Consider the following 26,571-nt stretch of genomic DNA (forward strand, 5'->3'; position numbering starts at 1 on the left):
TAAACACCAAAAATGTTAAGTCATATCTCTTGGCCAGGAATATTTAAATAGACTTAACTGTAAGACAGGGCTCTTCTGGCTAAGGGAAACCAATCAGCTGATTAGAGCCATTGCTCCCTCAAGACTGGCCTCAGCCATGACACTAGATGCTCTCCTCCATCTCGTCTGAGACAAAAGTAAGTCAGCACACCACAGTGTGCAGAGAGGAAGGGAATCCTGGAAGGAACCACTGGCTGAGAGGTGAGAAGCAGAGAGGCCTTAATACCTTCGTATCAAGTGAAGAGGTATCCTCGTTAGCTCGCTCTACTCCGAGGCTGGAATCCTAGTTTAAGCAATTCCCACATGCAACAACAGGAACCCGAGTGTCACAGCAAGCTAAGAAGCTTCCCACTCGAGCAATCCCCAAGCAGGGCCCTGTGGAAGGGCAAGAGCCTTGGATGACTCTGTGTACTCATCTGCCCGGCACTTACTAGCCATCCAGCAGTGCCCGGCTCGTGCCCCTGAGATGTGGAAGCAAGACCCGGTTCCTGCTCCTGAGAAGCTCACCACCCAGAGTAGCCTGGGGGAGACCTCAAGCCCTCAGGAAGTTCAGTGAAAGTTGTAGCCTCCAGGAAGAACATTTCTGAGCACAGAATCGCTTACATAATTTCAAGGAATCAAAGGTTCCCCAACAGGTGGGGAATCCACGGACTGAGGTGAGTTCCCATGGCCGGCCGGCCGGCCAGCCAGAGACGGTGGCATGGGCTCACGACTACCTACTGATAACCGCTTTCTAGTAGCCCTTCAGTATTTGAGGTTATAAGTTAATCCTTTTCAAGTTTCTTTGTTCATCACAACACCAAAAGTACACCTCAGACATGCAGGGTCTCGATGGTTCTGGTCTCCATTTGAAGGTGATATGAAGATTGAAGGCAGTGCTGGTATTTGCTGTCTCTCTTGGAAAACTGTGGCTGGAAGGCTTAGCGAGGCTGCTCTCTCAGGTTCCAGCTCACGGATGGGGAAGGTCTACATCCAATGCCACATGTAGCTTAGGTTATGCCCTACCAACTCCCCGTGGTGGTGACCCTTCAAGTATATCTGTCAAACCTACCTCAAGATAGGTAGCTGAGGACAGATCAATACGAACAGCACCTCCCACATGCTGGGCAGCAGAGAGAGCCTGTCGGAAAGCCTGGAGGGCGTGGTGTGGGCATTCACTGAGGAGAGCGCCCTTCTGGAAGGCTACCAGGCAATAGGTAGATATGCCAGGTCCTTGACTCCCAAGGAAGGCTCAAAGGCCTCCACTCTTCAGTGGAAACCAACCAGAGTGAACCACCCAAGACAGAGGGAAGGAGATCGGAAGCCATAGGACAGACCTCCTGTGGCTTGGACCTAGCCATCTCTTGTGTCCTGGTTTGGTCTCAAGACTCTAGGCATGAACTTGAAACTGAACTGCTTTCAGGGCTGATCCCCCCAGCTAGTGGCAAATGGCGTGTGCTGCCTGGGAGGAGACGACAGGGCCCCTGCTCTCCTGCTGCACTCTCAGACCCCACAGGCACCACTCACACAGAGCCTAAGCTTTAGCGCCTCCTCACGGCAGGTGAAGCACAGGAGCAGCCCAGTCTCTGTAGGACCTTGTCTCTGTCTATGTAGCGCCTTTGTCATCATTGTGACCATCGTCATAGTATGCTTTTTAAATTTTACTTGTTTGTTTGTTTTGTTTTTTTTTTTCCCCCAAGACAGGGTTTCTCTGTGTAACAGCTCTGGCTGTCCTGGACTTGTTCTGTAGACCAGGCTGGCCTCGAACTCACAGGAGATCCACCTGCCTCTGCCTCCCAAGTGCTGGGATGAAAGGTGTGCGCCACCAGCACCTGGCTAATTTTCCTTTTTTATTTTTTTAAAGATTTTTTTATTTATTAAGTGCTCTGCCTGCATGTACACCTGCAGGCCTGAAGAGGGCATTAGATCACATTATAGGTGGTTGTGAGCCACCATGTGGTTGCTGGGAATTGAACTCAGGACCTCTGGAAGAGCAATCAGTGCTCTTAACCTCTGAGCCATCTCTCCAGACCCTTTCCTTTTTTATTTTTATTTATTTTATTTTTTTATTATTTAAAGACAAAGTCTCAAAGCACCTAAGGCAAGCCTCCAACTCATAATCCTCCTGCCTGAGCGCTGGGATGATAATGACGTGTACCACCTGGCCTACTCTCAAAATTTTTTAATCGATGCATATAATCATACAAATATATGGGGCTTAATGTGAAGTTTCAAAACACGGTATGCTCTGTGTGCTCATCAAATGAGGACCTTGGCATATTCATCTCGAACATTCATCATTCCTTCATCAAACATTAAAAAGCTTCTCTTACATCCGAAATCTATACTGTGGCTGAGTGCAGTTGGCCGACTGTGCAACAGGACGCTGGGATGCTCTCTTCCTACTCACCTCTAACTTTGAATTCTCTGACAAACCTCTCTACCTCCCCCGGCCCCCACCAAATGTTCCCTTTCAAAAAAATCAGCATCCGTGTGGTTGCTTGTACAGTTGCTATTTGTAAACACCTAAAACTTGTACATACACAAACAAAACTGTAGAGGCTACATTAACGTTTATGTGGACCATAATAAAAACAGAAACCAGAACTGGAGTTTAAAAGCTGACAACGAGAAAGGGGAGGGGGTAGGGAAGACAAGAAACGGGGACCGGTATACGTGTGCACGTGTACACCTGGGGAGACAAGAGAACTGAGCAAGGATGAATCGGAGAGCAGAGCTTCATTAGACCCCGAGAGGCGAGCAGTGCCGGTATACCAAGGTCACTTCTAATTTAGAGCATCTAATTGGCAAACAGGCTCCAAATGGCTATCATCTCACAGGGCTCGGAATTAATGAAGCCCGATTATTTTCATTGCCTTCCTCTGAGATGGAGACAGAGTGAAAGAGCCAGTGCGCAGGTGGGTGTGACAGCCCCAGGGCCAGGGGAAGCAGGAGAGCCCCCTGGTGGGGGAGGGGGAAGCCTGGCCCTGACATCCCCCACATACGTGGAGCACAGAGAGTCACAGGCGCTGTTTGAGGATCACAGGAGACCAAACTGTTGTCCCCCCACAGAAGTGAGGAGGAGAGGAAAGCCACAGCAAAGGCAGGGACAGGAGCAGAAGAGGGACATCTGGGCTTGTATAAAACATGGAGTCACTGTGGGCCAGAAGAGAGGAGGAGGAAGAAAGAGTTCTAGGCTCAGTCTCATTTCAGCTGTGAGGTCCCATTTTGTTAAGTGATTAAGGAACAAAGAAAATGTCCCCATATTAATGATCTAGGATCCCAGTGGTATGTCCTGTCACTTAGAAGACATTGATCAATTAGAATAATTTAAGAGTATTGAAACGCATGGTGGGTGGTCTTTCCCATTCTTACTTAGGAGCAAGAAACATGTGTCTATGGACACTCATCCCATGCCCCTCCCAAGGACAAAGGAAATAAATACAGCCGCTGGGATAGGGGGTGGGGGGTGGGGGGCGTGGAGTGGGAGGGGGTGGGCGGGGCAGAATGGAAGTGCCAACATCACCCCAATGTGAAGCCTTGGCTTGTCTGGAAATTAGACTTAGTTACTTGAAATCAACAATGGGTGGCGGTGGTGGTGGTGAGATTACCCAGGAGGAGCACATGTCTAGCTGCCCTAAAGCTTTATAGCTTTCCTTCCTTCCCATGACGTGGAAAAAGACACTGTTTGAGCCGTTTCCAGTAGGCCGCGCAGAAACTAGCGCTGTGGGTGCCATTCGAGTGGTAGATGGCCAGTGCTGCAAACGCTGCCCACGGAGAGCATTTTCCAAGCCCCCTCATCAGTGAAAAGAAGGGGGGACCCATGGAAGACATAGATATGAGATGCCGAGCATAAGCAAGCAGCTGTTACCATAGCAACAGACGTATTAGACACTGCAGGTTCCTGAAAGCTGTCTGATAAGGTATTATTAAATGAAGCCTCCTCAAAATGCTCTCCATTTACAACGGAACGGAAAGACACTGCGTAAAAAGTAATCTATTTCCATTTATCAAGGCAGAACTTACTTTCAGATGGACTGAAACCCAATACAGGCTACTTCCTGAGACTAGAGCTAGGATGCCTAGCTGTAGACACCCTGGTCTATGTCCCGCGTGCACCAGGGATCGTGTATCTGGGGGCCTTTGCCAGCTTTTCCTACTTTGTCGCCAGAGCTGCCAGCCTGACCCACTCTGTTCACTGCCCAAGGAGACACAACTTCCTCCTCTGGGAGGATGAGTGACAGACACGCTGGCTACTCCTCGCTATCAAACACAGGAAGAAGGGAAAGCTTTGGTTTAGAGGCATCCTCATCAGATTGCTTTCAGAGCCCGCTGCTCCACTTGGCTAAGCACAAACAGATAAGCTGTCAGAGAGCCTAACCAATACTTTCCCGGGGCCAATTTTCTAATAAAATTACTGTAAAATACCCTTCGGGGACACGATTTTAACCACAGGTTCATTATCACCGCTTAGTTGTAGAACAATTGCAAATTCCATTTTAACACCAAACTTTTCCCAAGGACAACCCTGGCACCTGACCAAGATTAGCGGTCGTCGGCTAGGCATCAAAGAGGATTCTGGGTGCACCCTGGAGAGTGGTTGCGCACTCCCCCCAACCCCAGCCCTAGCACCTCATCTATTCGGGCTTGCGAGGGAAACCCATCACTTGGGACACTATCCTAATGAGGACAAGAACCAGTTCCAGAGGGCAGCTGTGTCACTACTACGGCTTCCCACGCAGACGGCCCCCTCACATCTGCTTTGACGCCCACAGCAGGGCCTGTGCTGCCAGACCTCTCAGGTGTCCCTCACTCTCGGCTCGGCTTCACAATCTATTAGCTCACTGACCTAGCAAACTGATTTCCTGTAACCAGCACCTTTCCCACAGTTTGCATACTTCTCGGAAACAGTCTGTAGAACGTCTCTATTATTTGGGGAACGATGAGGCCCGTGAGGCTGCTGTACAAAGGAAGGAGCTCGGGACCCTTAAGTAGTAGTTTCTCCTCTATAATCCCACCGTCAGGGGTTCAAGAATGAGCTAATCAACTAGTTCTTCCAGCATATCATGTGTTCCCTGGGACCGCCACAGGTGCTTCTGAGTCTGCACACGGCTACCAGGAGGGCTGGTAACAGTGCTTATTAAGTTTTAGGATAGACCATGGCACTGTTTTCACTGGTCTTTTCAAAGGCTGAAAGTCACTTCTTGGCAATGTGCTCTTCAGTGGATCACTTGCACAAATATCTTAGGGACTGGGACCCAAGCAAACACCATAGTGACCTGCCCTTGAAGACTCTACTGGCAAAAGAGCACAGTGATCATAAAAATCACCACTTAAATTTGCCTTTCTGTTATAAAAACGTGATTACCTAAGCCCAGCGGTGGTGGTACACGCCTTTAATCCTAGCACTGGAGAGGCAGAGGCAGGTGGATCTCTGAGTTTGAGGCCAGCCTGGGCTACAGTGAGTTCCAGGATAGCCAGGGCTACACAGAGAAACCCTGCCCCTCTCCCAAGAAACAAAATGAATGAATGAATGAATTAAAATAAAAGCATGATCAGCAGTATTGAGGGATATAAAACTGTTTTACTGTCTAATGTATTCCAGACCCATGGTTGCTATACTAGATTCATATTAAAAAACAAAAAACAAAAACCAAACAGAAGAAAAATGTAGCTAAGTTAAGAAATAAAAAATCTCCCGAGGCTGATGGGAATTGCCAGGTAAAACCTGCCATGCAGAGCCCCTCTCATCCACAGGAGGACCTGTTCTTCTTAGGATCTTTCCACAGAGTGTACCAACCCATCTGAAAATGACCATGGAAAGAGAATTTGTGCCTGGAAGATCCCTGGATGGGAGCTCAGGTAGTGCTGCCTGAGAGTTTTCCACTGGCTGTTTCACGTCTCCTTGGTACATGAATCATCAAGACCAAACACCCTCAGACAACACTATGCATTGATTGCCTCTGGTGACGAGGAAGGGACTTTGCTAGTGGCCCTGGCAGACTTGAAAGTAAGACAATCACCAGCCAAGGTGTTTTGAAGTTTTCACAGTACAGTTAGAATTAAAAAGCTAATGCTGATCTTTTGGCCATGTAAGAGTTAGCCTTCCAATGCTTGCAGGTATAATGGCCTCGTGTTCAGATAGATGTAAAGCCCGCAATCCCGAACTACATGCCATGCCCAAATGGATGACTTTCCTGCTCTAAGAACACCATACCTACTTGAGAAGGCCTCACGTTCCAGCATCATACCCAGAGGTGAAAACCGTGGGTTCAAATCTCAGCTGAGACGTGAGGCATGGGCTAGAGTGACTTTGTTGAGACTTAGTTTCCTCTCTGCTAATGGGAACGTGTCAGGCTCTTCTTCAAACAAGAGTTGCCTAGGAAGGTGATCGGGAGAGCCCAGCAGATTTCGGATGGGGCGACAAAGGCCAGGAAACTCCCAACAATGGTTTCTTGATGCAGCGCGGGAACAGTAAAGCCTCAGTCGCAGAACTGGGACAAGTTTCTCACGCTGCCAATTTTATACCAGCTTTCTGGGCCAACACGCAGAGCTCACCATGCTACTTCATGGACTTTTGACCTCTGGGAGGAAGAGAAGCCACAAGGTCCCCGTGCTAGCTGCCTTACCGTCATGATGAGCTTCTCCACGCAGTCAGGGGCCACGCTGTGGAGGTGGGTGAGGTGCAGCTGGAGGTGGATCTTGTTGTTGAGCATGTCTTGGCACAAGGGACAGCGGAGCATGGGCTGTACCGAGTGCTGTGTCATGGCGTGCACCCGCAGCCGGTTCACATCAGCGTTGCTATACTTGCAGTAGGGACACTGGTACATCTGTGGGGACACACCCGCCGCTCTGACTTAACCACCTGTTCCACCCTAAAATTCATTCATACCCCACCAACATCTAACCCCTCTCCCCCCACCCTCAAGCTCCCGCCCCAAGCAGACGCCTTTTGGACTCACCTGCTCCGGTTTGATCTCCTCTGAAGCTTTCGGCCTCTTGGAAGAGAGCGGAGTCTCTGAGCTACCTGGGAAGGAGGTGCGTTTGGAGGTTGCAGGGGAGTCTGTCAACTCCTTCTCTGCCTGGCCAGACGATGCTGAAAGAAGAAGCAGAAGATGCGATACAGTAGCCGGAGCGGGTCAGCTCAAGGAGGCTTTTGTGCCGGATGAGGATCAACCTCACTGGTAGCACTGGGGCCTCTTAGTTAAGATGTCACCAGAACTCAGGAAGAATGACTTAGCACAAACGTTGGGAAGACAGCATGTGTTCCTCCCTCAACCCTACCCCCATGAATGCCTCTTACTACCTTACCGACTGAATGTTGGAAAGATAAGGAAAGAAACACAGCAAAGGGCCCTACCTAGTGTTAGACCATCTCTTCTGATTCCCCACTGTCTGAACACAGCTTGCTGCATAATGTGAGGTTCGGGGAGAGAAGCTGGGGAGGTGGCAAAGTCTCGCCACATGCTTCATCAGCCCGAGCAGCAGACACACTGACCCCCAGACCTGAACAACTCTGTGCTCCCACCTTTGCTGTCCCACCCCTGGGAATCCCAACAACATCACAGGCTCAGCAGACATCTGTGTATTAACATGTTACAAACTTAGGTCTGGGTTCATATGCGTGGGTAGTAAGACAGGAGCTCCCTTCCTGCTTACAGACCTTTCTTGTTGTCCATGCACGCGCTGCTGGAAGCCCAATACAGGATCCCCAAAGCCATGCCTGCAGAGGGGCACGTGAGGGCTGAATAGCACACAGTAGGGATGGAAGGGCTGGCAGAAGGATTTCCAGGGAGCACAGGTGTCTGGGTGAGGCCATAGTTGTGCTGAAGGTTGAATTAGGAGAAGAAGGGCTCCTCTACAGTAAAGAGAGACCCCCCCCCTGTGGTTGGCTTTGCTCATCCTAGCCCTCCATGCCAACCAAGAACTGGCATTTTCATTAATTATTTTGGGTATGAATTCTAGGTTTTTCAGAATGATGCTTAAAGCAACAAGGAAAAAAGCAAACAAATCCCAAGCCAAAATAAAACATAACTCGTTAGTCACTGATGGTGGGGGTATAATTAGTACATTAATTTGGAATCAATTGCGTGGCTCCTCAAAGAACTGAAAGCAGAGTACTGTAGACCTCAGCTAGTGACTTTTCAGCACACACCCAGGGACCTCCGTACCCCTGTGACACCTGCACCCCTGTGTTTACTGCCGCTCTATTCACCGCAACAAGGAGATGGAACCAACCCAGCTGCCCACCAACAGACAGACAGACAGGAAAAATACTGTACATGCATACAGTGGAATGCTAGTCGGCTCCAAGGGAAAATGAACTCACAAAACTCACAAGAAAATGGATGGACTTAGAATGTATAACACTAAGCAAAGACACCCTATCTCGGAAAGAAAGAAAAACTGTATATTCTCCCTCATATGCAGATCCTAGCCCATAATGTATACACAAATACATACATATGAACAAATGTATGTGCAGGCACGGTGTGACGTGTGGAGAGGAGAACAAGAAAGGTAAACACGAGGCAGTGAGGAAGGGCGGATGCCGCTAAAGGACAGAGGCTATGACGCTAACGGCTTTTCTACTTCTAACCCTCTTACGGATTTCTTCAGGCTTTTGTAGTGGCTAAGAGCATAAAAATGTGACTGACAATGAAGGTATGAAGCGAAACTCCATTGCTCTGGAACGGCTGTTTGAACTGTGTGAAGTTCACGGACATGTATGGGCTGGGGCTGGGCACGCGCTTGTTTGAGTGGCTTCCTGCTTTTTCATTTGAAAACTCCTTAAAATGAAGTAATTTATATGAAAAAAAACTAAAAGAAAATTTATTGCTGCTGTTAATTTACCACAGCATTAAGTTGCTGTTTCAGAAAGCCCGAGTTTCACTCTGTGGTAAATCAGGTTGCTATCTCACTCTGTTATCTGACAAGTATTTCAATTTTGTATTTAACTTTGAAACTGGTTCTGCTGTGGACCCCACGGTGGCATCACTATAGATGTGTACTTTGTTTTTGTATTTGTTTTGTTTTTTCGAGGCAGGGTTTCTCTGTGTAGCCTTGGCTGTCCTAGACTCACTCTGTAGACCAGGCTGGCCCCGAACTCACATCAATCCACCTGCCTCTGCCTCCTGAGTGCTTGGATTAAAGATGTGCACCACCACGCCCGGAGATGTGTACTTCTTAAAAGTTTTCACTATATTACATTTTCTTCTCCCACCCCCCCCCCGCCCCTGTGTGTGTGTGTGTGTGTGTGTGTGTGTGTGTGAGAGAGAGAGAGAGAGAGAGAGAGAGAGCGGGGGGGGGGGGGGGAGGACAATTTCCTAGAGTAGGTTCTCATCTCCCAATACATGGGACCTGGGTTTTGAACTCAGGCTGTTAGGTTTGGCGACAAGTGCCTTTACCCACCCAACTGTGTACTTTAATAATAAATTATTCGAAAAAAATAAATTTTACTCATTGAAATCATAAGGCCATAAAAAAAAATCTTTTTTTGAATTGCCAGATACAAGAAATGTTCCAGGAAGTTGATGCTCTTCCCAGAATGCATACTTTGTGACCTTTAACCCTGGTATCTTGGTAACCTGGTCTCCTTAAGTTTGTAGGGCATCTATTATTTAAAAAGCACAAGGGCAGGCATATTCCACAAAGACCCCTCCTCCTCTCAACGCAGATTCATAACAGTATTTTAATCTGTCTCGGATCGACTTCAAACCCATTTTGCTCTTAATGGGAGTTATTCATTTTCACTTGAAAGGTAATACATGATGGCTGGTATTTAACGTGATGGAGCGGCTGCTGATTAACTAGGTGCTGTAACGTTTGAGACCAGTTCCCCTATGGCCCAGTTCCCATCGCCCGGCCCCCATCACAAGTAGTCAGGCAACCCTATGCCTCAGGACTCCGGAGTGTTAGGGCCCCGGCGCGGGCACTTAGGGCTGCTCGTGTCCCTTCCGCCCTGAGCAGGTTCCTTAGTTTCTATACACTTACTTCAAGTGAACGCGAAAGACGGGGCTGAGTGGAGGCCGCCAGCGACACTCCTCTCTTCTCAGGCTCGAGTGTGGCTGCCCTCCCACATCCTTCAAACAAACAAACAAACAAACCTGACTGTCCATAGCTTCCCAGTGAGGGAGGGATGGGAGCTCCTCAGCTCCTTCCCAGTCCACACTAGAATGCTGACTGGCCTGATCTTGTACAGATGATGTGGACGCGGCCACCGCTGCTGTAGTGGTCCCGTCATGTCCGTAGGATACTGCTTTACTTTGGCCTCATACCCAAAAGTACACAGACAGCACCCATTGGAGTCAAAAGGGATGATGAGATGAGGAGAGGAAGGACAACGATGATGTAAGTAATAACAGACGACGTGACCTGGGGGGGGGGGGATGGGGAGACAGGGTAGGCTGTGGAGGAGCTAAGGAGCTAGGGGTGAACATCATCCAAACGCACTGTGTGAAATTCTCAAAGAATTAATGGAAGTATTTTTAAAAGCTTAAGTTGGTCCAAGTCACCCCCTCTGCTCCCCTATTTCCAAGCCACAGGCGTCAGGCTAGGCTCAGAGCTTCCAGTAGGGAGGAGGACAGAGGTAACCGAGATGCAGGTTTTAGTCCGGGTACCCACCCCACCCTGTCCTGTGCTTGCCAGAGGACAACAGCACCGCCTGCTGAAGGCTCCGTCACCCGCCAGCCCACTGTGAGCAGAGGCGATGATGCTCTGGCGGGTGTGAACGAATGAGGCTGAGAGCACCCAAGCTATCTCAGTCTCTCAGAGCTGTGAAGCAAGCACAGGAGTGCACCATCAGCTCCCTCACCGGATGGGAATCTATCCTCTTCCTTCAGCTGGGCCACAGGAAGTGTGGCGGGGTGGGAGAGGTGAGAACCCAGGCGTCTAAAGCTACTAAGGGCGAATCTTTTTTTTTTTAAATATTTTATTTAATTTTAATTTATGTGGGTTGTGTGAGGGTATCAGATCTTGGAATTACACACAGTTGTGAACTGCCATGTGGGTGCTGGGAATTGAACCCTGGTCCTTTGGAAGAGCAGGCAGTGCTCTTAACCACTGAGCCATCTCTCCAGCTTAAGGGCGAATCTTTATTTATTGCCTTTCTCCCCCAACAGACACACACACACAACAACAACAACAACCCTCCAACTGCTTTGGGATTCTAAACTTCTTTTGTTAACTAAGCTAAGGAGCTAAGGTGCTATCACAAAGTGTGTTTAAAAAAAAAATCAGCACAATGGCTCACTCTTTCCCCTTTCTTCCCAGAAACACAACAGCCAGGCTCCATGTGCAACGCTGTAACGACTGGTGCACAAACATCTGGTTTCATCCCCTTCCCAAGGACAACTTAACACTGTTATTAAGTAAAACCTACCCAGAAGTGGCCACTAGACCCTGAAGCTCACCAATTCCATTATTTAAAAAACAAAGAGCATTTGAAGCAGTTGCTCCGTCTCCAGCATTTCCCCGGGGGGCGTGGGGAGACTGGCTCTCGGGTCAAGTAACACCTGACACTAACCCTGCCTCATGTGACCTCAGGCCTTAAAACCAACACCCAGCAAGTTGGAGTAAGGATCCCTGGTATAATTTCTGCACACAAGCAAAAGCAAAGCACAGCTCTCCACCGGCATGCTGCGTGACGGTTTATCACAAGCCATGGGGACTCAGGGTGTTTTCTCAGGCTTTTCTGCGAATGACTTCATGAGGGCCACAGCCTCAAAATCCATTCCTACGCGACTGCTGCCATTGGCATACGGTGCCGGCGTAAGGAAACGAGGAGGAACGGACACTGAGGGAAAGCACTGCGGTTTTCTGCTTTGAAGACTTCACTGAGCTCTATAACTCTGTCTTAAACTCTAGAAGAGGGACAGCACAATTCAGAAAACACCATTCAAAAAAAAAAATCAATTACTGGTCATTCTAAGTCTTCTGTGATGTCACAACAGTGAAAGGCAATAGATGTACCACAGAAACATGGCTTAAATAATCAGTGCCGGGAATCCTTGTAGTAAGCCGGCAGCAACAGCAAACACTACCTGACGCCGTTCCTATAATAATTAAACGATGTGGAAACAATCCAGGCAGGCATGGACGGAGACACAGCTACTTGACAAGGCTGAAGCCGGAGGACTATGCAGGTTCTGGGCCAGCCTGAGGCAGCTCAGGCAGACCTTGTCAAAAATAAAACACAGGGGATCAGCTCAGGGGCGGAGTGCTCGCCTAGCAGGTGCCAAACACTGAGTTCAGTCCCTAGTACGTGGGGTGGGGTTGAGGAAACAAGCAAACGCTAGGTATTAAACAGTGGGGCATAATACAGTAAGTGGCTGCACAGCCATCCCTTTGTACGTTACAGACATTAAAATGAGCGCTATGAAAAATCAGAAAAGAAGCAGCGTACACTTTACTCTGTCATAGGTATGTAAACCATATGTATGCATTGGGGGAACGGAGAAGAAAGTGACTATCATATTTAGGTAGGTAGCAGCATTGTGGTGTTAACTGTCTAAGTTTAGCGGGTAGCTATATTATTTTAAATATTATAATTAAATGGCTTAGCATACCATACCAAGTACCATAAAAAGTCGGTACTTGGACCCACGCTGTGCAAAACATCAGGGGGTAATTTTTTTTTTTTAACTTTGCTGCTCAAGGCGTTTTTGTTTGTTTGTTTGTATTTCCTTTTCCTTTTGGCAGTTATGCCATATGAAAATCTGTTAAGTCTCAATGAGTTCTCCACAGGCAACATGCTGGGCTCCCGGCAAGGCAAAGGGATCAAAATGTGGTACGAAGTCAAGAGAAGGCGCACGTGGCACGCGGGGCACCGTCTAAGGCACGGTGAACGGGACACAGTGAAAAGCCCGGCGGAATCCCCTACTTAGCCCCAACAGGACACATGTATAGACTCCGTAGTTGGGGGTTCAGGCTTGTAGGCTCAGAAGAGTTTCTAAAGCTCGGCTTCCCAGGGGGTGTCCTGTCGTAGCCTCCTACGTTGTGGTAGGTGGGCGGCTAAAATGACAAGGGCAAGGACCGGGAGGAGGCGGGCCTGGCTCCTGCTTCTGCTCCTCCATGCATGACTCTTTAGTAGGGGAAGCCACGTGTGAATGGAGACACCAGCCTTTATATATACCTTGACCTTATCACATTTGTCTGGCAAGTAGTTAGCTTCTAAAAGTAGTTATCTTCAAGTTTTATTAATTATTGGCAATTATTAGTAAGCTATCCCTATTCCATTCATCCGAAGGAATAGGGGAGAGAGAGGGGAAAACGCTCATTTGATTCTATGCAAGTTTGCTTGTAGTTTTCTTCTTTCTCCCTTCCTCCCTCGATGACGACTTTTCTTCTTCTTCTTCTTCTTCTTCTTCTTCTTCTTCTTCTTCTTCTTCTTTTTCTTCTTCTTCTTCGTCTTCTTCTTCTTCTTCTTCTTCTTCTTCTTCTTCTTCTTCTTCTTCTTCTTCTTCTTCCTCTTCTTCCTCTTCTTCTCCTCCTCCTCCTCTTCCTCCTCCTCCTAATGAGACAGGGTCTTTGTAGTCCTGCCTGTCCTGGAACTCTCTATGTAGACTGAGCTAGCCTTGAACTCACAGAGATCCGCCTGCCTCTGCTTCCCAAATGCTGGGATTAAAGGCGTGCACCACCACGCCCAGCACCTTCATGTGGTTTTCAAAAAAATGGTTCTATGGCGTTTAAACACATCTGCTGTTGAGAGCAGTGTCCACTGGCAGGCTTTTGGAGTGTGGCGCAGGGCGCAGAAACACACCATCTAAAATGGCAGCCTCTGCAACTCACCGAGAAAACCATCCGTTCTAGAACCAATTCTTACTGAATTGCAATCTCCGCTCACTAATTCTGAAGCTGAGACACTGAAATTTGGAAGGAAGGAAAGAGCTGTAGTGGGAGGAGCCGCCGGACTGTGCGTTCCGCCCACCTCGTGTGCCTGTTGTTCATCGAGTGCCATGGGCTGTGTGGTGCCGAAGCCAAGTAGCACAAGGGTCTGCTGTCTTGGGAGAAGAAACATGGAGAAACACTGGAAACAGAGAAAAAGGAGCCTTGCGATCACAGTTTCCGGCTTCCGCAAAACAACAGAAATCCACTTGCAAGCTAAGAAGACCCAAGTACCGGTAAGATTTCTGTGTCGTCATGCAAAATTCATCTTCCCATCACTTTAGCTGGCGGTGGGGCTGATGGCATGGTGGCCACTACGCGGTTGGGCCAGCTTCCCTTTGGCCAGAGGTACTCAGGAGATCCTGAGTTGTCCGTGTGACTTGGAAGTTCCTTTGCCATTGCCCCTCTTGGTTCTATGTCACTTGAAGGTGGTGTTTACCCATGTATTTAGTTTCTTCTTTTTTGGGGTTCTGCCGGGGTAAGCCCATCAAGGGCTTGGGGATACTGCCTGGCACGTGATACTTACAGAGTCCAGAGGCAGTCACCACCCCCACTCCTCAACATCAGACTCTTAGCTAAAGCACTGCTGACAGCCCCTCCATCTAAACTTCCATCTCCCAAACCGGCAACATAATGGAGGAGCCAATTAAATGATTATTAATTCATGTTACTTTCCGTAAGCCAGAGGTTCTCATCGTCTTGCGTTCCGTAAACCAGCTTGCCACCTGCCCCAGAAATTTACAGCAATCTTTTATCTACCTCCATTGACTAAGTGGGAATTCTCCCTGCCCACCCCCCCCACACAACTTCACATTACAACGCTTGAGTTGGGATAGCTACCCCAGTACGCTATTACTACACACGGAAGTTTCACTAGATCTGAAAATGGCTGCTTAGCTCAAGGTTCTCATTAAGGGGAAGGTGAGGCTCACTCTTTCCCTCAGCCCTTTCTCTCTCAGCTTCTTGGAGACCTCCAGCTCTCTCCCGGCAGCACAAGCGCAGTGCTTCCAGAAGGACTTTGTGATCTTCGTACTGTGGATGCGAGTGGAGCTAATCTTGGCGTTTGCTCGCCGTTCCTTCCCCGGGGGACAGGCTGGGCTTTGTGACTCTGCTCTTGAGGAGCTACTGCGCTTGATAAGTGGCCAGAGATCTGGCTAAGTTCTCCTCCTCCGCTAACACAGAGGACAGCATTCCTTTAAAGGCTCTGCTTCGCTGCCAGCTGTCTTTGGCGGTGTGCGCGGTCTCATTCCGCCTCCAGCCAGGCACTTAAGGATGCTTCAGAGAGGCTTGGGGAGATCCTGAGTGAACAGCAGCGGGCTTGTGAGCACACGGTAGGGGAGAGTCTACACACTCCTGTAAGGACGGGAGCTTCTCCTCCACTCGCGAGTCCGGCCTAGTGAGGGGGTCTCCTTGGTAACTGGCACCTCAAGCTGTGCTGCCCTGTATGTCTCTGTCCCAGAGTAGAAGATGATGCCCACACTGGTCCAGTACGCCACAGAGACTTTTTGTTTCTACAAAGACTTTTTCAAGGACCTTTGAGTTCCTTATGGATGAGCCCAGCTGCTACTTGCTCTTACTTGACGTAAGGAGACTGGTTTCTCTTCACCATCTCAGCTACAAATAAGGCAGGCCAGAGTTTGGAAAATCCTGACGCTCTCAGAAATCAACTGGTTTCCCTTCCGTTTTGCGATAAGTACCGGTTCACAAGAAGCTTCCAGAAGAGAGCAGATAGAGGGAGGGCTGTGTACCCAAGTCTTGCTTGTTAGCTGTGCTCATTGAAGAGTTCCCAGACTCTCTTGTCATTGTGTGCTTCTGGCCAGTACCCTTCTGCCCCACCTCTAACCCTGCCGCCTGCCGTCTATGACGTTAGCTACACAGATATAGTATCTGTGCCTCTTGAAGGCACATCCCCATCTTTAGTCAAACTCAGTTCTCTCTGGTCTAGAAGGGGCTCAGGACTTGGCCTAAAGATAAAGAAAAAAACGGCTCTTGCTTTTGTCTCTGGGGTTGCAGCACTTGGCTCCTGGAATTCTAGAGGGTGTCTGGATTCCATGCAGGGCACACTGACTACTCACAGCAGGCCCTACCCACTGAGGTCTGAGTCAGAGAATGCCTTTCTAGTAAGTTCCCCGGTGAGGCAGGCATCCCAGGGGCCACACTTGGAGAACAGCTACCCTGGTCCACGCTTGTCACCGATAGATGTCCCAACACGCTCTGTTCTAACTTGAGCTGAGTTAAAGGTCTGACAAGCATGGGCAGGCCTGCTAGGCCACTTCTCCAATGATTTGAAACTTTCAGCTTGATTTGGGAAGAAAAGGGACAGGCCTGGTCTCAAAGGCAAGACAATGACTCTGGCCAAAGGTGAAGGGTTACACACAGTTGTCCCTCAGGGAACCTACTCAACTCTTAAAGCAAATACAGACATGTTTTCAAAGCCAGAAATCTAGAAAGCATCACCTCCGTTCGTTCGTTCTGTTTGCTGCGTAATCCAGAATGACAGGCCGCCTGGGCTGGAGAAATCGTTCTCTTTCCATGGGTCCTGGAGAGCCTTAAGGAAGAACAGGCGAAAGCCTGTGGGCTCCTCCCACTTTGCCCAAAGGAAGCAGTGCTGGCTTCGATGCTCTATGCACCTGCAAGCCATAATGGCCGAAGTTCCCTAAACTTCGGCCCCAGGGGGATGAACAGATCCATATTAGCTTCTATTTGTGAAGTTGGCCTCTTGGGGGTGGAGATTTGGCAATATCCTAAGCTGTGAGGTCACTGTCTTCCCAGTAAAGCTGCCTGTCTGGACAGCACTGGACGCCTCGTGGTGGACCAGTGGGCCCGTGTTAACTGGTGGATGCCACCGCCCCTGCTGCCACCGCCGCTGTGGCTTGCTCTGTATCTTTGGGGAGAAAACAGTGCTACATTCTACATCAGAGGCATCAATCTGCTGCCCTAATTCCTTGTTGAAATATGCATAAGGCTGCTTAACTACGCTGATTGGAGCTCCCAAAAGGACATCTTGCATTTCCACTTGCAAGGCTCCTTGCTCCCTCCGTGTAAGACTTGTGAATGAACCACCAGTCAAAACAGCCACTATCTCATTTAGACCAGCACTGTCTTGTCTATCTGTCTGTCTGACTAGTTAGTAATTTCCAGGCACTGGTTGCCACCATGAGGCCAGCTCATGTCAGGACTTGGGGACCTGAGAAGTATCCCAGACTCTTTAAGTTGATAGTATTCAGGCAACCTCACCTGCCTGTGGCCTCCCGTCACTTCCCACAGATTGCCCTGTCTCCCTGGCTTGACCCATGCTGCCTGCTGCTGTGGCCACAGGCGGAGGACACGGTTAGCTCTGTACTCACCATGTCCCCCCTGTGGCGTCATGGTATGACTATAATGACCATGGATAGTGAGAAACCAGCAGTGGGTGCTGCGGGGCACCCATCAGTGGTGCATGCAGGAGGCCGAGGCAGGAGAATAGCACATTGCCAGCTAGTCTGGGCTACATAGTAAGATGCTATCTCAAAAACCTAGAATCAAACAGCAAAACTTCCATGGAAATGTAAGCCATGTGACAAGGACCTCGTGGGCTCAAATGTCCTGCAGGGTAGCTAGGACCTATCTTTGTGGGTTCCAAGCCAGCTAAAACCAAAAGAGAGAAATATAACCACACACTTCCAGTGTTTTGCTAGTTCAAACCTAAGATCCCAGGGTCTTGACTAAATGTTATTAATGGAACCACTGCAGCTTGGGGGTGTGCCCATGGCCCAAAGAACCACCTAGAGCAACTCTGAGAGGAAACAGAAACCAGTCTCCTCTTTTCCAGCTTTGGGGAGACGGGGAACATCTCCTGTCAGTCATCCTGGGCCTAGCACTGAGAACAAGCACTAGGTGTGCACGGACGCCTCTCTGAATTCCCAGAGTCTCCATGCTCAGTTTGCTCCCAGCATCCCAAAGCCGAGGCTGAGTGACCCGTACACAGGTGAGGTGGGGGAAGGTCAGTAGCTGATGCTTTTCCCCCTGAATGCTCCTGCCTCAGCCCCATCCCAGGGCAGAGTTCCCTTGACAGGAAGTAACTAGTCCTCGATGCCAGGGAGTAAGGCACAGTAGCCGGCAGGGGTTGCTCACACCCCCATCGGATTCCAGCTGGGGGACCCCAAGCCGTTTATCAACTACAGTGAACTTGCAGCTACCTGCACTCACAGGGCTTCCAGGAGCCTAGCAGATGTAGGGAACCACAGAGTCCAGTGTGCTGTAAAGTCTTGGACGCTTTACTAACAGGGCCCACGTGGGGCCGGGAAGCACTGTGAGAGAGCGAGCCCCTGCTTTTAGGACACGGGGAGTAGTATAAATTTACCTTTTCTGCTCAGCAATGTAAAACAGTCCATCCATCCCAAGGGCTGAATGCCCCAAACAGAGTAGAGTAATTGAGATCTCAAAGTACCCATGCCATGCTATTTAATTAACAGGCTCTTAGGGACGTTTCTGAGCAGTGCTGAGAGGCGCTTACAAAACTCAGCAGATGCCATATAGTCCCCGCTGGTCATACACACAGCTGGCAATTATGTGATACCTTAAAAAGCACAGGATCTGCTGGGTTGTCTCCGTTCATCATATAATAACAGAAAGTGGCTGTGTTACATATTCTCAAGCTTATAGGGTAGGGGGTGGACGTCTGACCCAGAAGGTTAGAGAGCCTGCTGGTGGCTCACGGAGAGAGCTGATCAGAGCTCTGACATCCAGGAGGTCCTAATCTATGGGACACAGCTCTCTTGCTGCAAAAAATAAGATGAATAGGGGATCCAAGAAGGGCTACGCCTGAGAAGAGTGATGGCCCACGAGGCACCGGGGTCTGTCTCAAAGTATCCTGCTTTGGTCCTCGAGGCTGCAGCTCAGACAAGGCAGGGAAGATGAACGGGGCCACGGGCACACACACACACACAAGCACATCTACAAGGGGTCTGTCTGTGTGTGGGTGTTCATGTGCACATGGATGCATGTATGTAGAGGTCAAAGGATAACCTCGGGTCTCATTCCCGGGGTGTTGTCTTTCCCTGGCCTGCAAGGTACCAAGTGTGCTAGATAGCTGGCCAGCAAGTCCCAGAGATTCACCTGCCTCCGCCTCCCTGGAGTTAGGATTGTCACTATGTGCCCACACTCAGCTTTTTTTTTTTTAAATACAGGCTCTGAGGTTCTAACTCAGGTCTTTCCTATTCACAAGGCGAGCACTTGCTGGCTGAGCTACCTGCCGTAAAGTGTTTTCCACAGTCAGGATGCACTCCTCATTAACATTCCATACTCCTCATTTCCACCCCGTGCCCCTAATCCATATCTTAAGAGTAATTCTCATTACATTGTGCCATAATTATCTGATTACACATGATACTTCTTTTACAAAGTTCCACATATATATATATTTTTTTTTCATGTGTAATACCCCCCAACTCCTACTGATAGGGTCTTAGGTCTTATCATTTACGACTTAACAATATAAATCCTCAGAGCCAAGCTTTAAATTACTGGAATTCAGGCAAGTCTAGCAATGTCCCACACCCTGTATCTATTTTTGCTTACCAACTTAAAAATAGTTGATATTTTGTTTTCGGTTGTGAGACAGAATTCTGCCTGCAATGACTGCAAGCCGCTGAGTTCTGCTAAAAGTAGTTTGAAAATGGCAAAGAGGACAGACCGGTACAAGTGGACCCTGGAAACGCTGACAGCTACGCCATTTCTAGCTGGATGAAAAAAAAAACGAAAACCCAGCAGCAGCTCCCACTGGCAAGGGCACGAGCCACAAGGAGGCGTGTGAACAAGGCTCCCAGCATTCCCTCACTCACTCGAGGCTGCAAAGACAAACTTACTTCGGAGTGAGGCAGAGTGATATAGATCTGAGCCTGCTTCCACAGAGGTCCAGTGCGAGTGAATGAGGCGGTTTCTGACCACACAGGCCTGACTGGAATTAGTGACTTCCATTGACATCCATACCACACTGGTTGTGACAACAGTGTAATGGTCCCCAATAACATGGGACTAAGTGATGTACTGCAGTCTCTGACATACCACTGAAAAACATGGGCTTGGTGCTGTCTGAGCCCCTTGGAGAAAGCCAGTTTGAACCCCCCTTTTCCCAGGCCTGTGCTGTATTACAGACTCACACACTAGCAAGATCTTTGAGGAAAGTTATTCATGCTCTGACTTCAGAGACTAATATTCTTTGAGGTTTACGCTACCCTTCAGCAATGCCTCCTCTGATTAAGCATTCACAGGTCCAGAATTTTAAGCTCTGGAATATGGTCTAACCTGCTATTTGACAGGTTTTGAAAAGTGAAGGCCAAAGACCGTAGGGTCAAGCAGGGAAACCAAGGACCACGGCTTCCGACCCCTACTAGCCCACTGCTTTCCCTGATCCACCGTGTTTCCGCTTAGCATGTGTCTTGTCTCTGTGTATCTGACTGAATTAAAAACTGAGAAGAGGGAAGAAGGGAGGGATGGAGACAGGGTAGAGGGGAAGGGAGGAGGAAGAAGAGGCAGCCCCTTCCATTCTGTGACAGATTTTGTTTCCAGCACTAAGTCCCCTAAACAACAGCATCTTTATTTATTCAGCGCTGTAAACAACGGAGGAGCCGGGGCGGGCCGGTAAGAGATTTCCACCAGGATGTGCCCGACCTGCTTTTTTTTTTTCAAACTCAATAATTAGAAGGGTGGTGGCTCTACAGGAATTATTCATATGCGGCAAGAGTGTGCACTATACATTTATGTTAAACATGTCAAACCCGATTGAGATCATGCCTGCCAGCACCACAGTCCATAAACACACTTTCCCCTCACTGTGTCCCATTAATATCTCCTCTAATAGCAGTCTCCCATAGATTCAAATCATGGATGCTCCGCTGCACTAATTGCTCTGAGTTAGGTGAGCATCATGAATTAAAAAAAAAAAAAAGTCTCAAATCCCTTTGGGCACCTTTTCCAGAAAAGGCAGGGAAACTGCAACTCCTACAGAAAATGTAACAAAAATACACACAGGTACAGCAATGAGGGGTTTTCGAACCATCACCACGCCTCTTTCTTTTAGGCTGGCCTGGTGCCCATCCCCCCCAAAGCATCAGCATCCCCTGGTCGACCTAGCTCAGGTCCCCTTTGCCAGACTCTGACACTCTGTGGCTAGAGACAGACCATGGTGGCCGCAGCCTTTCAATAACCATCTCGCTATGGTTCTTTGCCAACAGTTCAATCTTGTCCCCTAATTATTGGTGATAAAGCACCGCATTAATTGTGTATCGCTTAATTTATAGCAATTAATGACTGGCTTGGCTAATCAGAGCATTAATCACCGTTCAGCGGGGGACACTGGGGGCTCTTCCATCTCAAATGCTCACACTCAAATCCACTCCAGCAAACAACGACGAGAGGTCACGTTTAAGTTTCAAACGAGAGAAACCACAGAGTTGGACAGTGGGGACGGCAGTGCATTAGCAAAGGCTTTGCCTCTAAGAACCGCCCCATGATGCTCTGACATGCCCCACCCCCTCCACCAGTGGCCTGAGGGAAAGCCTTGCACCTGTGTTGACTGAACATGACCCTGCTTACCAACGGCTTATGTATCTGCCACCACTCCACCATGGAGCCCTTGGGTGGCTGGGGCCTGAGGCTGTTAGTCAACCATGTTTCACAGACTCAAGGCGCCTAGCACCAATTTCCCCCAACCGATGTTACTCATTTGCTAGTGGCCTTCCTAACTTTACACCCAGAGCCTGTTCCATGTCAACGACCCTGCTTTCATTGAAGTTAGTTTTATTTAGTGTGTGTGCCCTAAGCACACAAATGTACTGAGGTGCACGTGTAGAGGTCAGAGCTGATTTTCTTCTTCCGTTGTGTGTGTGTGTGTGTGTGTGTGTGTGTGTGTGTGTGTGTGTGCGCGCACATGCACACATGTGTCCACCTGTGGTCCAGGGATGGAATTGAGGTCATCAGGCTTGCTTCGGCAAGTGCTTTTACCCGATGAGCCATCTCACAGGCACACTCCCAGGAGACAATCCGGGTCACTTTAAACACACCAGTGTTAACTGTGTCGCCGTTTTCATTGTAAATGTTTGGGATCTACTCCTTATTCTTGGGTCAGTGAGGTCAACCTGGGAACGAGAAGCCCATTCTGGGGGAGGGGTGGGAAGAGAAGGGTGGCTGAGCACGCTGCCAAGAGTAGACACTCTACCTGCGCCACCATCAGAAGCCCTGCCCACCCAGATGTCCTGCATCTGTTCCTGCCTGTGCCTGTGGCATACCTGACAGGAAGGTCAGACTGGGAAGCCTCCAATTCAGCTAGTCACTCAGAGTCAGAGCGCCCATGGTGATGGGTTCTTTCGGGCTTAGTCTTTCTTATTCCTTCTGAGCCACATCTCGTGTGGCTACTTGAATTTATATTCATTAAAATGAAACACAAAATTTAAATTTCACTTCCTTTGAGTAGGAGCTCAATTTAGATGCTGAACTTTGTGGTCAGTGCACAAGTTCCTGCAGTGTCCTTTTGATGGCAGGCACCCTGGGAGGCCCAGGGCAGGTTCACATACCCTGCAGTCAAAGGCCTTGATAGACTTGTGATCCTTAGAACTGTGCCTAGTGTCTAGCATGGAGCAAGGGACTCGGCCATGGGTCCCTCTCTGCCAGATCATTATCTGGATTGTCTCAGGGTCCCTGCTCCCCCCCAAAAGACAACAACCTCACTCTATCAGTGAGAACACCGAGGGACCACCTACAAAAGGTGTCCTTCCTACTCCAGTAAAAAGAAACCAAAGACAAGTAACTAAAACCTTCAAGATTACCCATTCCTGCACAAACCCCCAAACTACATAATCAATAGCTCAGAAAAACGCCAATTATCCATCCCCTTTTGAAGTATTATTAATCCGCAGCGGCAGCGGCCACTAACCCACACAACCAATTGTGAAATCACTATGTACTTGTTTGCGGGGAGGAAGCAGCCCCCATCACGCCTAATCAGATAGGAACAGTTAGGGAACACGTGCAAGAAACGTAGGTTTTCTCCCCACCCCCAACCCCCGGCCCCATTATTTTTACAAAATACCAAGGACCCAAAAAGAAGGCTCAGAAAGGCTACCGGCACCTGAGTCCATCCCAAGATCAAACCTGCCCCCAAGAGCTTTGATAAAGCCTGTCAGGGCAGAGGAGGGATCACCCAAAGGGGTCAGCAAAGAGGTCCAGCTTCTTCCTTTGCCTCTGTCTGCGTGGCAAGGTGAGCCCCTGAGTAGCTGTGTCTCCCTGTCTTCTGGAGGTAAAGAGTGACAGGTTGGTGTGATGAGTGCGCACAGGAGGACAGCCTCCCTATGGACGTGTGCTCTCTCTGGTTCCTCCCGTTTTGTAAAATGCCTTTTAGTGGCCTCCTGGTTACTGAGCATGCTAAGATTGGAAGCGCCAAGCAAGTTGTTACAGGTTGCATGGGTGTGAAAAACACTTGCCAAGCTGGCAGTGCAGGGCGCTGCACATAGTAGGGGGTTTTCAAGCAACTGTTTGTTAACAATGCCCTCAGCAACCACACGGGATCTAAGAAACACACATGCCAAATATCAGTGGCCAGACCCAGCGAAACCCCAGCTAACTTTTCATAAACTCCTGGAAGCCATGGTGGTCAGGCGGTGGTTTAATACTCAGATGGAGAAGGCTAAGAGTGGTCGCTACTGGTTTTCCTCATGTTTCTTGACAAACGCCATACCAAAGCTTACTATACGCTGGGCCTTGTTCTAAGCTGCTGGTGTTATGATAATATAGGCTATTTAAACACGGAGGCACAGAAAGGCTAAGGGACTAAGTGTTGTCACCCTGCAAATGGGAGGGTCGTGATTAGAAAAAAAAGCATTCAGATTGTGACAACAAACTGATGATCTAGAAAGTCATGGGGGCGGGGGGCTTCAGAGTGTGTCACCAAAATGCTCTCCCCTTGGGGCACATTGTGTTTGGCTGCCATCTATACCGTCAGTTTAGTAAACTGGGGTCTTGGAGAAGCCAAGGTAACACAGGTAGAAACACTCCTCCCCGAATCTAAGGGGACCTTGCTCACAGGTGACTGCCCCTTCCTCGCTGGCTCTCCCTCACAAATCCTTTTGGGATCTGTCAGGGATCTGCCGCTGGCCTTCAGTGCTATATCAAAAGCAAGCTCTAAACGCCGGCGACAAAGCCTATTTCAAAAACAGACTCTGAGGCACCTGGTGCACCCCTCTGTTCAGTCAGCCGCCCCATCCTTCGCTCTCAGGAAACACTGACCCTCGTGGTGTGTCCCCTCCCCACGCCTGTCCTTCTTGCTATCTGGAAACCTCCCAAACTTGACCTCTCTAGGCCGCACAGCCTCCTCGCAGAGGCAGGATTTCCCAGTCTTCAGTCATTTTCATTGCCTTTCTCTGGCCTTTCTCCAAGATACTGTATCTTGTTTAAATAATGAAGGCCAACCCCCAACCCTTAATATGATTTAAGAACAGTCGTGCCTACAAAAGTAACAAAGGCCCAACCAATACATACTCTAAAAGGTAAATATTTCCTTAGAAAGAAAGAAAAGGAAAGGAAAGGAAAGAAAAAGAAAGAAACCCAAAAGTTATAATGCTGAGTGAGCACAGTGGTGCGAACCAGGTTGACCAAACAGAATCTGTTGCTTGTCACAGCATTTCCTGTTAGCTCTGTGGTAGTGTCTGCAAGACTTATCTGCTCAGTAAATCCTCTCAGAAATGACTCAGCTCCTCTTGCAAACCCTGAGCTTTTCTCTGTCTCAGCTCTTCTTTCCTCAGCACAGAGATCCTGTCATCTTGAAAAATGGCCGTCCTCCTCTCTCGGCACTGGCTTTTCCAAAAATAGCACTTCCTGCCCTGGCGTCTTCAATTTGTTCTGCTTTTGCTAAGATGTCCCCCTGCCCAACTGCACTGCTGTCCCCTGTGCTGTGGCTGGCCCTGGGGGAGCTGGGAAGAATACATAGGCCCCCCCAGCCCCCCCATACACCTCAAGTCTCCAGATGCAGAGCAATGCCCGCCCCTTACTGTCTCTGGTAAGCTTGAGGCTGAGAATCAGGGGTGACCTCAGCCAAGGCCTGTGCGACAAATGTCTTTGCCTTCAACAGAAGCAGGACAAGAAGGACAAGGCAACAACGTTGTGCAGCTTCTCAAGAAACGGGACCTCAAAACTTCACACACCTGGTGCTCAATAAAAAGGTAGCTTTAAAAAAGAGTAAGAGAAAGAAAAAGAAAAACAGGGTGTGGTGATGCTTGCCTTTGACCCTGGCAAAGGTAGAGGCAGAGGCAGGTAGATCTTTGTGAGTTCAAGGCTAGCCTGGTCTATATAGTAAGTTTCAGGCCAGCCAAGGGTATATGGCAAGACCCTGTCTCAAAACAAAACAAAACAAAACAAAACAAAACAAAAACTCCCTCTCTGGCAAGCACAAGTATATTTTTGAGAGAGGTGAAAGGTGCGTCTGCTCCCTGATGCCAGCCTTATTTTTCACAGGGAGAAGTCCTGGGGTGCTGAGGACAGCCATGCGCACTACCTGCCCGCTTGCTCTGCCCTTCCTCGCCGCCGCTCCCCTGGTCTTTGGCCAGCTCCTCTGGGTCAGCAGACGCTTCGCCGGGTCCTTCAGCATCTTCAACGGCTTCCTCTGAAATAAAGGGAAAGCAAAGACATCAACAAGGATGGAAGCTGGGAAGGCGACAAAGGACTCCTAGTGCCCCCATGCCCCAAAATCACCGACCACAAAACACAGATGTCTGTGACTCTGTCCTTATCTTCCTAGTAGCCCAGTGAGGCTGGCTGTGCTAAGGGGCGCACTTCAGTCTAGGGACTGCTGCAATGGGGCTGCCAGTAGTGCCAGATACGTGTGAGCGTCAGGTTCTGGGTGTCTTGCGCCAGCTCTCTCCAATGAAGCAGTCACACACTCCTGGCTGGAGACTAGACCAGACCCAGGTGCGGATCCCCCACTGGCCTGGCGGTATCTATGCACGCGCCAGATGATGACAGGAGTTCTTGGAGTCACGCACATCCCCAAGAGTCACAGAACATCTGTGATGTGATTTGTTGGCATAAGGAGTTCTACAAGCCGACCGGGAGAGGCAAAGCAGTGAAAACATACAGCGGAACCACCGTGTCCCAAAGTAGGCTGACCACACCAAGGGGAATGCGTTCTGCCCAAGTTGGGGCAAGGAAAGACCCCGTGGTGCTGGGCTGGGTATCGGATATCTTCGTTCTTTGGGCCGGCTGGATCATTAACCCACTGTACGCATCTGATAAGAGGGAGTTGAGAGGAAGAGTAAGGGCTGGGTGGCTCAGTGAGCAGCTCTGCAAACCCGGGGAACTGAGGTCAAGCTCCAGGCTCTCCGTACGGATGAGAAAGAACCATGAGGTTCCTAAAGCTGGCCCCTGATGCCCCCTGACCTCCATACACGTGTCACAGCACAGGTGCCTGCACGAGCACATTATACATACATGCACGATACTCATTTTCCAAAGAACGGAGCTAAAGAACCAAGGTCAAAATCACTTGAAGTGATGAGGAAACGGAGGCGCACACCTCTCTGGGCTCGTGAGCATGACAGCACACGTTCCCGCACCCATCGCAAGAAGCCCAGACCAGACTCAGCAGAAGCCAAGACCAGGGCACACTTCTAGAACCCTGGATGGGGTGGGGATGTTCTAGTC

General features: G+C 49.2%; 1 protein-coding gene across 5 annotated transcripts in view; it reads right to left on the reverse strand.

Moving 5' to 3' along the window:
- ZFHX3 (zinc finger homeobox 3) overlaps nucleotides 1-26,571 on the reverse strand; it is a 277,513-nt gene that overhangs the window by 18,962 nt on the left and 231,980 nt on the right. For all 5 annotated transcript variants that reach the window (XM_084756936.1, XM_084756937.1, XM_084756934.1 and 2 more), the window contains 3 exons: nucleotides 25,427-25,534; nucleotides 6,981-7,114; nucleotides 6,648-6,848 (listed from right to left, as the gene is read on the reverse strand). In XM_084756936.1, the coding sequence (XP_084613062.1) occupies nucleotides 6,648-6,848; nucleotides 6,981-7,114; nucleotides 25,427-25,534 (443 nt within the window). The remainder of the gene's footprint in view (nucleotides 1-6,647; nucleotides 6,849-6,980; nucleotides 7,115-25,426; nucleotides 25,535-26,571) is intronic.

Source organism: Acomys minous (assembly GCF_964271855.1).
Source record: "Acomys minous genome assembly, chromosome: 14".
NCBI lineage: Eukaryota > Metazoa > Chordata > Mammalia > Rodentia > Muridae > Acomys > Acomys minous.